The sequence below is a fragment of the Camelus bactrianus genome, chromosome 10 (genome assembly GCF_048773025.1).
Source record: "Camelus bactrianus isolate YW-2024 breed Bactrian camel chromosome 10, ASM4877302v1, whole genome shotgun sequence".
NCBI classification, from domain to species: Eukaryota; Metazoa; Chordata; class Mammalia; order Artiodactyla; family Camelidae; genus Camelus; species Camelus bactrianus.
Window position 1 is genome coordinate 48748872 of NC_133548.1, and position 15165 is coordinate 48764036.

Sequence of the window (15165 nt, forward strand, 5' to 3'; positions counted from 1 at the left end):
GAAGCTCTCATAATCAAACACCGTGACCCAAACCATGAGAAAAGTACAAGCATATTCATTTGTTAAAAAGAAGCAGTTCACCCTTGAAAAATAAAAAGGAACTGCAAAATATAGTATGTATGAAGTTCAAATACTAGTATTTAAATTTCTCTGAAGCAATCTATGCTTCAGTAATTAAGAGAAAGATGAGCTGAAGATTTTATTGAGATGAGAAGCCTAGTAATATGGCTCATGCTGTGGACTAATTGTTCACTCAGTCTTCTGCTCCATTGGGATGAGAGTCTGAAAAGGGCTTCACACTCCTTTAAAAAAATCACATCCACTAGAATAAGATCATATAAATTAACATTGATTATTATTCCTCATATTTGTTCATTTATAAAGCTCAATTGGCTTCATAAGCTATACTGAACAGTAATATTTTCACCTTTTACGAGGGTGAGTTTGTGGAAATAATTTAATATAACCAGATCTCTTCATGACCTTTCAGTTTGAAACATTTTTTAAATGAGAAATGTACACAAAACAATTCTGTTTTACAAAAACCAACCTCAATACCAGAAAAGATTAGTAAAAGATTTTGAACCCCATTTACTTTTTAAAGGATGCTTTTCCCTTGTCTCAAATTCTAAGCACTATTCATCACCTTTTGAGTTAGTTTCACTAACTTCACCACATCCACCCAGTTCCATCCTCAAGGAAGTTCTCCTGAGTGATCTATTTTATCTGCCTGCTTACGTTTCTGGGCTTTTGAAAGTTGTTCCTTTTTGTCTTTTTTCTTACTTGATGGGGATGTTTTAGGAGTTTCAACTGAGATGATATTGCTTATGGATTTCGTAGAATTAACGGGATGATGATTCTCCGTGAACTGCTCTTTCTTGTCCTTGGCATATTCAAACAACGTGTAGGGTACGAGAGTCTTGAGATTAACTTTCACTGCTTCCTGTAACTTGGCTAATATGCTCTACTTTACAGATGGTGATGTGGTGTTATTTTTAAAGGCATTCATAGATATGATTGGAGGTTTTGGGGTATATGTTTCTGTCCAGGAAATCTCTATGAAGAAGGCTTTGGGATCACCATTTTCACTTGTCCTAAATTGAAATGAAACTGGACTTAACTCCTGGGAACTCTTCATCTCCTTCATAAATAAAGTGATGCTTTCCGTACTACTTCCTGGTCCTCATTGGCACTCAGTGCACACTGCTTGCTGGGCACCTCCTGGGCAGATGGCATTCAAGACAATGCAGAGAAAAGGAGGGCAGTGGCCATGAGAACTGCGTGGCTGCCTTCCTTGCCCTTGGCTGGGAAGGCACACCCTTCACATGGCAGACACACAAGACCCTCTGGCAGTGCCAAGCCACCGGTTGGGGACTGGTCTATGTTTCACTCTTGACAGGAGATTGATCAGTTTTTCTTGCACACCTCTAGTGACAAGGAACTCATTGCTTCAAGGCAGCTGAGGCTCTGATTGTTAAGATGTTCTTACCATTTGACAAATACTGCCTCCCAATGACTTCTACCCTTTGGTCCTTATGCCCAATGATGACATCAAATACGTGCCTAATCTTTGTTCCCTTCTTCAGTCCTTCAAAAACTTAAGGTCTGTCTTCTACTTCCCCTTCTCAAGTAAGGTGACAGGAACCTTGTTAGGGACCGCAGCTGGCTGAGGAGCCATAGGAAAGTAGGCTGAGCTGCCTCATTTTCGCCATCTGTGCCTTACAGTCTTGCTGTGAGGCTTAGATGATCCAGTGTGTATAACATGCTGAGAGGATGATGCACATGCATGATAAATGGCAGTTTATAATATTATTAGATGAGAAAAGGAAGGATGAAACAGAATTCCTGTCCTGGGGAGACCATTGTCTGAGAAGGACCTTTGGGGAACTATCTAATCCACAGAAGTTGGGGACAAGGTCCTGACCTTGTGATAGGGAGGGTGAGAGAGTAGGGTGGGCTGAATGAAGGGGTCAGGGGAAGACTCACCTAGAGACACACCTTCAAGTCTTAAGTGCCACCTTCTTGGTGAAGTCTTCCCTCACCATCCTATTTACAAATCCCTTCCTAATCCCTTCCTCCGCCTGTCCTCCCTAAACCCCTTCCCTGCCTTGCTTTTGAATAACATCAAACATCATCTGATCTGATAAAATATGAATATTGTTCTTCCTGCATCACAGCTGAAGCTCACAGCTCCTGTCTGTCAGCCCGATCTCAGAGCTCTCCTCTGCTCTGGATTCCTGTAACCACCCCCTCCCCTCTCTTTTTCAGGCCTGGGGAGGTAATGGTGCCCAAATGTTCCAAGATCCAGGGTACCTCATAACCTCTTGTGGTTTCCCTACTCCCTGCCCACCTCTTTGAATAGAGTCTCCTTACATTACTGACGTGAGATGGCCATCTGCTTCCTGCCGGACCTGGCTGATACAGAAGCCCATTCTCTTCCAGCCCCTGTACTTCCCTTGAACACAGCACTTACTCTGTGTTATAACTGTCTACTTTATTTGTTGACTCCACACCTAGAACATAATCTCCTTAAGGGCAATAAGCCAACACTAAACCTGCACAGAGTAGACCTTACTGAGGATTTGTTGAATAAATGAATGAATGAATGAATGAATGAATGAATGAATGAATGAATGTCATGAAAGAAAGATCACTAGGAATTATGCTATCAGGGAAAGCTTCCAAAAAGAGATAGAACCAGAGAAAGCCTGGAAGGATAACACGATGCTTTTTCAACCTCTAGGCCAGACCTCTTCTCTGAGCACTAGACTCCTACTTTTAGCTACCTACTTGACATCTCTGCTTGGATAACAGGTTGGGGCTGGAACTCTTGACTTCCTTCCCTGGCTCCCCTCAGTCTTCTATCTCTTGGTAAATGGAACCATCATCCATCCACTTCCCTGTTTGCTTTCTTCATGGAACTCAACCCAGTCTTTATCTGTGTTCTCATTTGTAGGTCTGCCTTTCCCATTACACTGTAAGCACTCCAAGAACACAGACCAAAATACCCAGGATGTAACTCAATGTCTGTCTAGTAGGTGGGGGAGAAGAGTTGGGACGTAGGATAAGCATGGATAATGTCTGCCAACAGTCTTAGAAGCCTGGGTTACCAAGGAAAATACAGCATGAATCACAAAGGAAGTTTAATGATCATATCAAGTTATTTTATTCCATTACTCATCAGGAGCCCATGTGTTTCCGTGATCTTGTCTCCTCTTGGCCTATCAGTTTAACCTACAGAACGTTTGTCTTCCCGTTCTGAGCTTAATCATTCTCTTGCCTCCGTAGGCAGCACAGAGCTATGAAAAGAGCACTAGAAGTGGGGGAGCAAGGTGTGGTGTCAGGAGACTGAAGACCTCAGAGGCCTCTTCTCTCCACCTCACCTGCACACATGCTGTGTCCTGGGAAGGTGGAACAGTGGTCGAGAACACAGCTTCTGGTGTCCAACAGAGCTGGGTTTGAATCCTAGCCCTACCACTTATCAGCCATGAGAGTTCAACCTCTCTGAGTCTTTGTTTCCTTATCTGTAGAATGGGGATTAAAAATAATTACATCTTATGGTTGTGTGGGCTACAGTAAAATATTTAAAGTGCTTCACCTGGTTCCTGACACATAGCAAGTGTTCCATAAAGAATAACTATTAATGATGGCATGTGTGCTCATGATTGTATAAATATGGACTTTTGAATCTTATGGTTTAAACAATAAGGGCTATAGGAATACAGAAGAATGTGGAATCAGGGAGGAGTGGGGTTTGCAGGGGAAGTGGGTGCATCAATTAGGAATCTTAGTTGCAAAAGACAAAAAACCTAGCTCAAACTGACTTAGGTAGAAAAGGGAATTTATCGGCTCATGTAATTATAAAATCCAGAGGTATCTAGCTTCAGGTATGGCTGGGTCCAGAATCTTCAGGAAGCTGCCTCTTTGCATCTTTGGATTCTGCTTTTCTCACTGTTGCTCCATGCTCAGGCAGGGCCCCGCTTTGTGGTAACAAGATGGCTGCCTGCAGTTCCACTGTATTTTGTCAATAAAACCAGTAGAATGAGCTTCTCTTCCCCACAATCCTCCTGACAGGAGTCCTGGGTCAAACTCTTATTGTCCTTAAATAGGCCCAGTGTCAATCCCTGCACCAATCACAGAAGCTGGTAGGGGCATCCTCACTATTCAAACCACTACACTTGTGTGGGAGAAATTATATTCCAGTTATAAAATAAGTAAGTCATGGGATTATAATGTACAGCATGGTGACCACAGTTAATAATACTATATTACTTATTTGAAACTTGCTAAAAGAATAAATCTTAAAAATTCTCATTACAAGAAAAAAAATTTTTGTAACCATGTAAGGTGACAGATGTTAACTAGACTTATTGTGGCCATCATTCCTCAATGTAAATAAATATCAAATCATTATGTTATATCCCTGAATCTAATCTAATGTTACATGTCAATTATACCTCAATCAAAACAAACATATAAAGACACCCACATAAAGTTGGTGGGGAGTGGAGTTTGAGTCCCTGAGGAAAATCTGGTTGCTACTATCAGAAGCTGTACTGACTGAAACAACACATGTCCTCTACAGTGGGCCTTAGGAAGCAGATATGATTTGAGTGGACAGAGAGGAGGGAGGAAGGCACCCCAGAGACTCACAGCTGAGCAGAAGTGAGAAGAGGGGAGTCAGTGTGTTGTGAGAGGGAGCAGGCACCTCTGTGGAGTCCTAGAGAGTAGACCTGGGACCAGGTGGGCTTGGGGATGGGGGAATCACAGGATCCAGATCTCTGCTCACTGGGAGCATGGGACAGGCTGCCTCTGGAGATAATGGGCTCCGTATCACTGGAGGTGAGCAAGCAGAGCTTCCTCATCAGAGTGGCTCTCAGAAAAGCCTTCTACATGGGCCCTGAGATTCCTTGCATCCCCCAAATCTGAAATCCTATAGTCCAGAAATCAGCTCCCTTCATCCTGATCCCCACCCTTCTCTCTCCTCCAAACTCCTCTCTAAGGGAAGTGCTACATCATTCTCCCTAATGTGTTTATGGGGTGTCTGAAGACATTTTGGATTCTGATCCTGGCTCCTCCAGCAAATGTGGGAACTTGGGGTACCACTTGTCCTCTCTGGGACTTTCTCCCTCAGCACAGGAAGGGGTGAGGCTATCTGATCTCTGGAGCCCCTGTCAGCCCTAACCTTCTTGAATATTCTGTCAAAGACTCAGCCTGGCCTCCTGAGGAGGGACAGGACACACCACAGTTCTCAGGCCAACCAGGTGTGTTGGCTCTTCAGGGTCTCAAGGGCGCCTTCACAGTAGCTGTCTCGCTTGGTCCTTTCACTTTCCTGTGAGGAGGGCAGAGTGGGCGCCATAGGGATGCTGTTTAATGCACAGCCTTTGGAGTCCAGACTTGAGTTGAAACGAACTATGTGAACTTCATTTGACTAGTTTCCTTTTCTCAAAACACAGTCAGCAACACCACCTTGTGGGTTTGTTATTTGCTATAATGATTAAGTAATGTGTGTAAAGGGATTAAAACAGCCCTGGGCCCACATGGGTTGGGCTGGAGAGGGTAAATGCAGTAAAATTGAGCTGAGCTGAATAACAACTCCTCGCAGGTGCCCAGCATCTCTTGGGGCATAGCACACCCCCAGTCCAGCCTCTGACTGCAGATTAGGGCCATGCTTCAGGCAGGAAACAGATGGCACCCTGAACCTAGGTAATTTGAAGAGAGCATGAACGATGGTTTAGGAAACCAACAAGGAATGGTGTGGTATGTCTGGTTAGCAGCGGTGAGGAGGGAGAGCACCACTAGGCTGGGAGGGCAAGGGGAGGATGTGATTATTGGAATCCAGAGAGAGCACCCAGGACTGCGACCAACCCATGCTGACCGAGCTGGGAGAGAGCACAGGAAATCAGTCCCCTCTTTTCCCTCTACACCCTCCCCTCCCACCCTATGTCTTCTACCACTGCCTTTTTGCCTCAACCCAAATGGATGCTTGAGAGCAGGGAGGTCCATGGTGAGTGGAGAGGGGTGGTGAGCATACAGAGGGGCAAGTGGGAGGATTAAGTGGAGCCAGTGGCAACTGTCAGATGGGTGGGGCCCTCCCCGGGTGGGGCCCTCCCCCTTCCTCTGCAGCCTGCTCTGGGCTAGGGGTGGTGGGGAGGAGTAGGAGAACTAAGGAACGTGGGAGGTCTCTGTGAGCCCAGGCTGTTCACTCTAGAAAGCGGGAGGAGGACAATCTGCAGTTCCTCAAATACGCATCTGCTCTTTCTTACCTCCAGACCTTTGCCTGTACCATTTTACCTGTCTGGAACACCCTTCCTCCTGGGGCCAGCTAAATCACCCTTAGAGGCGACCTCCTTCTGGCTCTATCTTGCCTGAAGTCTATCTACAGCCAGGGGTTTTAGTTACAAGATTGAAGATAACTGTCTTTTCATTTGAGCTACTTTGAGCTAGAGTTTCTCTTACTTCCAACCTAGAATTCCAATTTAATGTCCCTTGAATCATTTCTGCCCTTCTTCCCTTTTAAAGTTTGTCACTCCTGTGTTCCCACAGCTTCTCTGCAAACTTCTCTCACAATACTTGTAGTAAGTTACTGTGAACATTTTTTTACTGGTGTGTCTCCTCCACAAAGCTGTGGGCTCCTTGAAGACAAGGACCAAGTCTGATCCATCTTTGTGTCCCCACGGCCCAGCACAGGCTGACACACCTCACAGTGACCAGACTACACCAGGAATGCTATCTTTAATTCCAAGAAACACAGTTTAAGGGCATGTTAGCCAATTGGAGCTTGTTGAGGAGCCTATTGAGATGAGGGCAGTGGGGCTGAGTCTGGAAGCCATGTTCTATGAAGAACAGAAGAAGAATCAGGAAAGTTTAACTTGAAGAAGGTAGAATTCCTGGGACAGAATTCATTTGCCAATTCAACAGGCTGTTTCTGGGCATCTCGAGGTGAGGCCCTGGGCTGGGCCTGAGGGGGCCACAGATGATGCAGCTACAGTCCCTGCCTGGAGAGCTCACAGTCTGGACAGGGTCAGACATGGGAACAAGTAACTACATCATAGTGGCCACTGCCACCCGAGGGTGATGCAGGATGTGGCCGGGTGTGGCCAGGGAAGGCCTCTTGGAAGAGGATATACAGGAGGGCAGAATTATGACACTGTTGGAGCAGGTTTCAGCTTAGGATGAGGAATATCTTTCTAACAATCAGAATTATGAAGAATGCTCCGTATCTGGAGGTGTGTGAGCAGGGCTGAGATGACCACTTCACAGTCTGGATCGTGATGTCTGTCGACAAAAGGACCAATGTGGAGGCTACAGGGAATTCCTCATAATAGCACAGTCATTAAACCATTGCTTCCTTTTACATACTAGATTCTGGGATACAAACACAAACAGATAAACAAAACAAAGAAACAGTCTCTGGCTTTGAAAATCTCATAATTCAGGTAAATTGAAAAAAGTGTAACATTGTGGCCTTATACCAGTGTCTCTTGAATTTGAATAATGAGTGGACCCCTTTGAAGAAAAAAAATCATTGAGGTACTCAGTGCTGATAATCTAAACATGTTCAGATTTAAACTCAATATGAACTCTAATGCAACTGTAAAGGCAAATCTTCTATATTGTGTTTATTCAATACAAATTTTACTGAACATGAACAAAACTAAAAAACTAATAAAATGGTAATAATGATACTAATGCTATCGGTTGTGTTGAGTTCTTTTGGACTCAGCTGACAGTTCTACAGACGTATTCCAGCTGGTCAGTGAAGAAGGAATGATAGAATTGGAGTATCACATCTTGCAAACTCCTAATGAAATAACGGATCTAGCACATGATCATCACAAAAAAAAACAGGGATAAAATCAGATATTACCCCTGCCTCTTGTTATAAGAACACACCACTACCTACAAAGCAGACTTGCTAAAAAAAAAATCACACCTGAATCAGACCAGATGTCGGGATCTGCTTTTCAATTTTCAGGAAATACAAGAGAAAACGATTAAAAAAAAAAAAAAGATAGAGGGGGGAATCTGTTGGTGAAAAGAAACTTAAGAAACATTTATGAGACATGTGAACCAAATTCAATGTGTAGACCTTGTTTGAATCCAGCTTTGAACAAACCAACTAAAGGAAGGAAGGAAGGGAGAAAGGGAAGGAGAGGGGGAAGGAGCGGGAGAAGAAGGGAAGAAGAAAGGTGAGAAATCTGAATACTAACAATATTTGTTGATATGGAAGCAGTATTTTTTATGTGTGATAATATGTTGTGGTTATGTTTTTTAATTAATTATTACTTATTATTATTGGGAATGCATACTGAAATATTTGCATATGAAATAATGTGGTATCTGTGATTTGCTTCATAACAATCCAGGGAGGAGGCAGGAAGTAGGTCCTGCTTTAGATAAACTAAGATTGGCCATGAGTTGATGATTGTCTTAGCTGCACATGGGTACGAGGGGTTCACTGTTGTATGCTTAAAAGATTTTAAAAGACTGTATGCTTTAAAAATGAAAAAAAGACTAAGATGCTGAAACATTTAAAAATCAGGCATCACCTTCATATGTTGCTGACGGAAATGTAAATTGGTATAAGTTTTACAGAAGGCAATATGACAATATCTATTAAATTGAAAATGCACATATCCTTTGACTCAGAAAATCACTTCTAGAGATGCAAACACCACAGTATGATAATATGTACAGTAAATTAACAATTTAGTGAAAAAAATCAGATTTTGAATTGCAAATATCTGATTTCTGTGTGGGTTTTCAGAGTCTTTTTTCATAAAGTGAGGTGCACCTGGTCACCTTGCTGCCAGAGCAGGTTCTGTTTGGTTTCCTGCCAGCCTCGCTAAGGAACAAGATGCTGGACCAGTCACTGCTGTTGGTCACGTCCTCACACTCAGCACTCATTCAGCAGACCCTGGACAGTTTGTTTATTTATGAGGAAAAGACTCTGCATAAACAAGAAGAGCCTTTATGGGGGCGGGAAAACCAGGGTGTTAACTATCCTCCTTCGTCCGCTCAGCTTCCTTCCTTGAGGAAGGGCCCCAGTGGGAAACCGGAGGAGGGCTCTGTCCAGGCAGGAAGGAGAGTCAGAAACCCGCAGCAGTGACCTGACCTTTTCCACAGGCCCAGCCTCAGCCCAACTCTGGCCTTCTGTCCTGCATCCTTCTCAGCGCTGCTGACCCACCTGTTCTCGGAGGCATGTCTCCTTCAGGAAGCCTAGCCTGCTCGCACTTCAGAGGCAGCTATGGAAGAGTGAAAAGAGCCCAGATTAGGAGCCAGGGACTGACTCTGCCCCAAACTAGGTACATGACTTCATATATGTCGCTTAGCCTCCCAAGACATTTTTCATCCATAAAATAAGCCTACCTATCTTGCTGTGCTGCCAGAAGAGTGAATGAGATTGTCATGTTGCTTCATCCTGGGTTCCACACTACATCTCTGCCTACTGCTTCTCAGTCTCCTTGGCCTGCTCCTCCTCGGCCTGTGCCTCAGTCCTCTGCCTCCTCTTCTCTCTTTGGGCTCCCAGAACTAAACTGTCACTCATCCCGTCCATGCTCCAGATCCATGCACCCAACTGGCCCTCTCTGCTTGCATCTCCCACAAGTGTCTCAAACTTGATTTATCTAAAACCAAACTCATTATTATCCTCTCCAAACTTGGTCATCATCCAGTGTTCTTTATCCCAGCAATACCTGTAACATACACCCAGTTGCTCAAGCCAGAAATCTGGGGATTTCCCTTGACTCTACTCCAACTCTACTCTATCCATTCGTGGATTGCAGTAGCAGTAGCCATCGTCTACCACATGGCCTGGGAAACAGAGAAGGCTGGACTGGAGTAAGATAAAATGAAGCAAACACACCTAGAAGCATGGCAGAGAACAGGATAGAAAAGACCATCTGGGTTCCTAAAGGGCTACAGGCTCTGGTTCTGCTCTGGAGCCCAGCTGCAGCCCCACCCTTGGATTTTATGAGACCCCTCAGTACCTTTTCCAATAACGCCCCCTCCCCCACTGTTTTTTGTTTTTCTTTTTCTGCTTAAGTTAGTTGAATTGGGTTTCTATACTTGCAAATACAAGAGTCCTAATTAATATATACATATTTGATCAGTCAGAATAGGCTAGTTATGCTGTAGTAATGAACAACCCCCACATTGTGGTATCTTAACTCCACTACAAGTCCATCAGCAGCAGGGAGCTCTGCTCATCACAGTCCCTCAGGAAGCAACTGCCATCTTGAATATTGTTGGCTGCTGTTCCTCAGAGCTGACTTCTCATTCAAAGTTTCCACCCTAACTGCCTGTGGTAACCACTCTCCAAGATGGCTCTAATGATCCTCACCTCCTGTCACTCTTGTGTAGTCTCTTTCATACTAACTAGGGCTAACATATTAAGAGACTGCAGAAATGACCATATGACTTACAATGCTCGGTCATAAAAGACATTGTGGCTTCTACTTTGTCTCTTTCTGGCATCACTTGTTCTAGGGGAAGCCAGTTTCCAGGTCAAGAGAACATTCAAGCAGCCCTACAGAGTGGCCCACAGGGTGAGGAACTAAGTCCTCCTGATAACAACCAGTACCGACCGAGCATGTAAGTGAATCATCTTGGAAGCTGACCTTCCAAGCCTTAGTTAAACCTTCAGATAAGAGCTACCCCAGCTGACATGCTTTTAAAAATTGAATTAAAGATTCTTTAAATTCTATAGTGCTTTACAATTTTCAAAAGTTTCATATACATGATTTCATATAATCCAATGATAATCCTTTTTTCTCCCTCCTACCCCTATACTGTCCTTCTCCCTTCCCTCTCCCCACTGGGAAGCACTAGTTTGTTCTCTATATCTGTGAGTCTGCTTTTGTTTTATTCACTAGTTTGCTGTCCAAAAGTCTGTTACCAGTTTATATTCTCAACTTCATGTATAAAACAGTCTCTGTTTCTCCATAACCTTGATAGCATCAGGTATATTGTTTTGTAATTTTCCTAGCTTTAATGGCAAAAATTTGTATCATCTTAATTTTACTTTCTAAGAGTAAAGTTGAACATTTTTCATAAGGAACTAACTCTTAAAAACAGAAGAAGAAAATCTTCTAACTTCTTTATGACTCATGAAACCCCCTCTGATCTTCCAAGAAGTGGTGAAACCCAGAATGGGGACCAAAACATGGCACGATATGGGTTTCCCACGTAGAGTTGCCTCAGTTAAATAATTAAGCTAGTGACTTCATAAAGCATGGGTTCCTTTATAAGTCATCATATGTTCTCACTTCAATTAAAGTCCCTTGTTGCTCCTCTTTAATCTAAACTTTTTCTTCCCTTCTCCTCTCAGCCAGAAGTCATTGGCTCTGCATCACTGCCTTTGAGAGCTGTCATTCAGTCTGAGCTGCTTTCTTTCAGTGACCAGCTTCCAGTGCAACAGGAAAATGGTCAGACTCCACTTGGCCCCCCTCAGGGTATGTACATATACATTCAGGTAGTCAAGTATTTATGGAGCATGTGTTACTGGCTGGCCCTGAAAATACAGCAGTGAATAAGAAAATCAGGGTCTTACAGCTTATATTAAAATAGGGCAACAAAAGTGCTGGGAAGGAACTAAATGGTATGATGTGATAGTGAGTACCTGGGAGGAAGAAGGAGATGGGAAGGTCTCGCTAAGGAGGTGAGATTTGAAGAATGAGAGGAAGAGGCCACCAAGTAAAAAGCACAGGGAAGATCATTTTAGAGAAGAATAGCACATGCAAAGGCCCTAAAGTGAGAATGGGCTTGGCTTTGTCAAGGGACAGAATGTTGCCCAGGACAGTGAGCTAAAAGGGAGAGTGGTAGAAGCTAAGACTGACAGGCAGGCAGGAGCCATATCGTTCAGAGCATTGTAGGTCAGAGTAAAGGGTTTATCTTTTATCCTCAGAGCCAAGAAAGGACATTGAACATGGGAGTGTTTTAAAAGATTTTAAAAGATTACTGTGTGGATAATAGATTTTAGGGTACAAGAGGGAAATTAGGGAGTCCGTTGCATACATCCAGAAAAGAGATGACTGATAATTTAGACTAGAGTAGTGGCAGTGAACAGGGAGAGAAGTGACTGAGTTTGTGCTTGGTGGAATGAATTCTGATGTGTAATGCATTGGAGAGAGGATTCTTTCCTTTTATTCAGAAGTATCAACTTCTTAGATAGAAGAATTTTTTTTTTTAGAGCTTGCTCTAATCATTTTTAAAAACTGAAGTATAGTTGGTGTATAATATTATATATTCCAAGTATACAATATAGTGATTCACAATTTTTAAAGGTTATACTAATTTATAGTTATTATAAAATATTGGCTATATTCTCAGTGCTGTATAATATATCCTTGTTGCTTACTTTATACATAATACTTTGTACTTCTTAAACTGCTACCTCTATATTGCCTCCCCCCTTCCCTCTCCCCACTGGTAAATAATGATTTGTTCTGTGAATCTTTTTTTTGTTGTTGTTATATTCACTAGTTTGTTGTATTTTTTTAGATTCCACATATAAGTGATATCATACAGTATTTATCTTTCTCTGACTTATTTCACCTAGCATAATGCCCTCCAAGTCCATCCATGTTGCTGCAAATGGCAAAATTTCATTCTTTTTATGGTTGAGTAGTATTCCATTGTATACATATACCACATCTTTATCCATTCATCTGCTGATGGACACTTAGGTTGTCCAGCTGACATCTTGACTGCACCTTGTGAGAGACCTTGACCCAGAATCACCTAGCTAAGCTTATCCCAAACTCCTGACCCACAGTGTATGAGATAATAAATGTTTATTCTTTTAAGTCATTAAATTTGGGGGTGATTTGTTACACAGCAATAGATAATACACAATCTCATAAACTTAAGAGATTTCATATATGAAAACTTACTTCTATCTCTGGCATTTGTACAGTGTGAGAAATTATTCTTCTCTTTCCCCCGGCCTCTGGCTGAGCTCAGGTTACCTAACTAAAAATAAATATCAGATTTGAGGAATCAAACCCAGGAAGACAGAATTCCATTTTATTCTTTAAAGAAGCCTTTCCCTTTCCCTTTATTGCAGAAAGCACCACTTCACATCACCTTCACCTGATAATCCAGAGATATGATGCCTACAAAAATCAAAGGAACTGGAGCCCACACTTACTCAATTATTACCTCCTCAACAGTATTGAGGAGGTAATAAATATTTGAGAAATGACACCCTACAATATCTGAGTTTTTCTAAGCTGAGAAAATGGTGTCATTAGCACTAGTGCTAATGCTTTATATTTATATAGCATGTGTTACTTTTCATAATGTTTTCACATCTATATCTGGCATAGGCGGGGAAGATATAAATAAACCAGGATACATATGAAACAGTGGCTCAGAGCTCATGATTTGCCCATAGTCTCATGGTGAGTGAATGACAGGGCCAGGTCCAGAATCTAGATTTCAGTGACTCCAAGTCAGGTGTAGTGCTTTCCAAGGCAGGACCTCCACGCTTTGATAACATAAGCACTCTTCAGTTGAGGCTGTTCTCTGTGATCAATGTGCACTTGTAGGTCTCCTTAAAGGCCTCAAGGAAAGGTGGTACTACTTCATCCACAGTGACATGCCTCTGGAGCTCCTTACTCAGGGAAGTGACGCCTGTCCCAACTAGCCCACAGGGCACAATGTGCTCAAACCACGTGAGGTCGGTAGAACAGTTCAGCGCCAGGCCGTGGGACGTGATGTGCCTTCCACAACGGACTCCTGCAAGGCAAACCAATGGGTTTTAGGATCGTTATTTTCCCTCACCAGTCTCCATGATCCCTCTGTGATGAGGAAAATGGACTAGATCACTGATTTTCCAAATTTGTTTCTAGAACACCCAGGAGTTGTGCACGGATCAGGGGAGGGGGACAAAATGAGAGGAGGGGTGTATGGCTCCACAGTAGCAGCACTTAGTATGAAAATTACAGAATATGTCCTTTAACAGAGATTCTGTTGCTTTAAATTTTTAAAAAAATTTTTTTCACCCTTACTGTCCTGACATTGTGAAGTAACCTGGCAATTCACTTCTAGTATCTCTCCATTCGTAAAAATGAGTGTTGAAAGAGATGACCTCTGAGGGCTCTGAATCAGTAAGAGGTTTAAAAACTTTTAAAGGCGACGGGTAGTTCTGATTCAAAGCCCGCGCCAGATACATCGCCTCCCAGCCGGAGAGCTGCCCTCACGTCCATTGGTCGGGCCTCGGAAAGCCCCGCCCCCTCCCCGCGCCGAGTCGCTCACCGATCGCGCAGATCTTGCGCTCACCCAGCCAGACGCCGGTGTAAGGTGGAGGCCGCGCGCGGGCGCCGGGTAAGCCCTGGAGCTCGCACAGGCGTACGGCGCACGCCTCCAGCGCCGCCACGTGGGTGCGCAGGCGCAGGCCAAGAGGTCGCAGGTCGAGGACCGGGTGGCAGAGCAGCTGGCCCGGGCCGTGGAAGGTGGCTAGGCCGCCGCGGCCAGTGGCGCGCACCTCGGCGCCCAAGGCCCGAAGCCGCGCCGTCTCCTCGGACGTCAGGCCGCCGCGCAGCCCTGCCGTATACACGGGCCCCGCAGGTTCGCAGAGCAGGAGCGCGCCCGCCTCGGTCCCTGGCCCGGCCTGTAGCCGCTGCAGCCAGCGCTCCTGCAGCGTTAGCAGCTCACCGTACGCCACCAGCCTCAACCTCACCAGCCGTACGGCGGGTTGCGGCATCGCGCCGGCTGCGAAGTCTGCGAGGCCCCACCCCTGCCTGGGCTTGGGGGCGTGCCGAGAGGGGCGGGGACTCAGGGGCTTGTCCGGAGCCACCGCCCCTAAGTGCCTGTTACAGATTGTTGAGAGACTGTACGAAAACCAGAAGGTGTGTGTCATTCATTCATTCCCACAACCAGTATTTAGGGTCTGCTTGTGTTCTGCAGGCCCTGCCCTAGGCACCTGATTCAGTAGTGCACATTGTTAGGGAAAAAAAAAAGATCTGTTCTGGGAAGCTTAACATTCTTAGAGCAGACAATAAGGAAGTATTAAAGCATTAAATATATAAGGTTATCTCACACGCTGATAACTGCTATGAAAAGAAAAATAAAATAGGGTGGAGTTCCCTGAGGAAAGAGAGATTAACGTGCAGGAGGTTTACTGGAGTGGGGATGGGGAAGACTTTGGAGACCAAGCCT

The 15165-nt window shown here is 44.2% G+C and overlaps 1 protein-coding gene and 1 pseudogene across 2 annotated transcripts; both read right to left on the reverse strand.

The window, feature by feature from the left end:
* Positions 1-635: 635 nt before the first annotated feature.
* Positions 636-1009, reverse strand: LOC105083346 (RWD domain-containing protein 4 pseudogene; annotated as a pseudogene).
* An 11771-nt stretch (positions 1010-12780) lies between these two features.
* Positions 12781-14758, reverse strand: LIPT2 (lipoyl(octanoyl) transferase 2). Of its 2 annotated transcripts, none has more exons than XM_074372617.1 (2): positions 14287-14758; positions 12781-13743 (listed from the first exon to the last, which is right to left on the reverse strand). In XM_074372617.1, the coding sequence occupies exons 1-2, from the start codon at positions 14708-14710 to the stop codon at positions 13514-13516; spliced, it is 654 nt and encodes a 217-aa protein (XP_074228718.1). In that variant the 5' UTR covers positions 14711-14758; the 3' UTR covers positions 12781-13513. The 2 variants fall into 2 exon arrangements, with proteins under 2 accessions (XP_074228718.1, XP_010971436.2); XM_010973134.3 differs by having other exon boundaries at positions 14263-14753.
* Between the last annotated feature and the right edge of the window lie 407 nt (positions 14759-15165).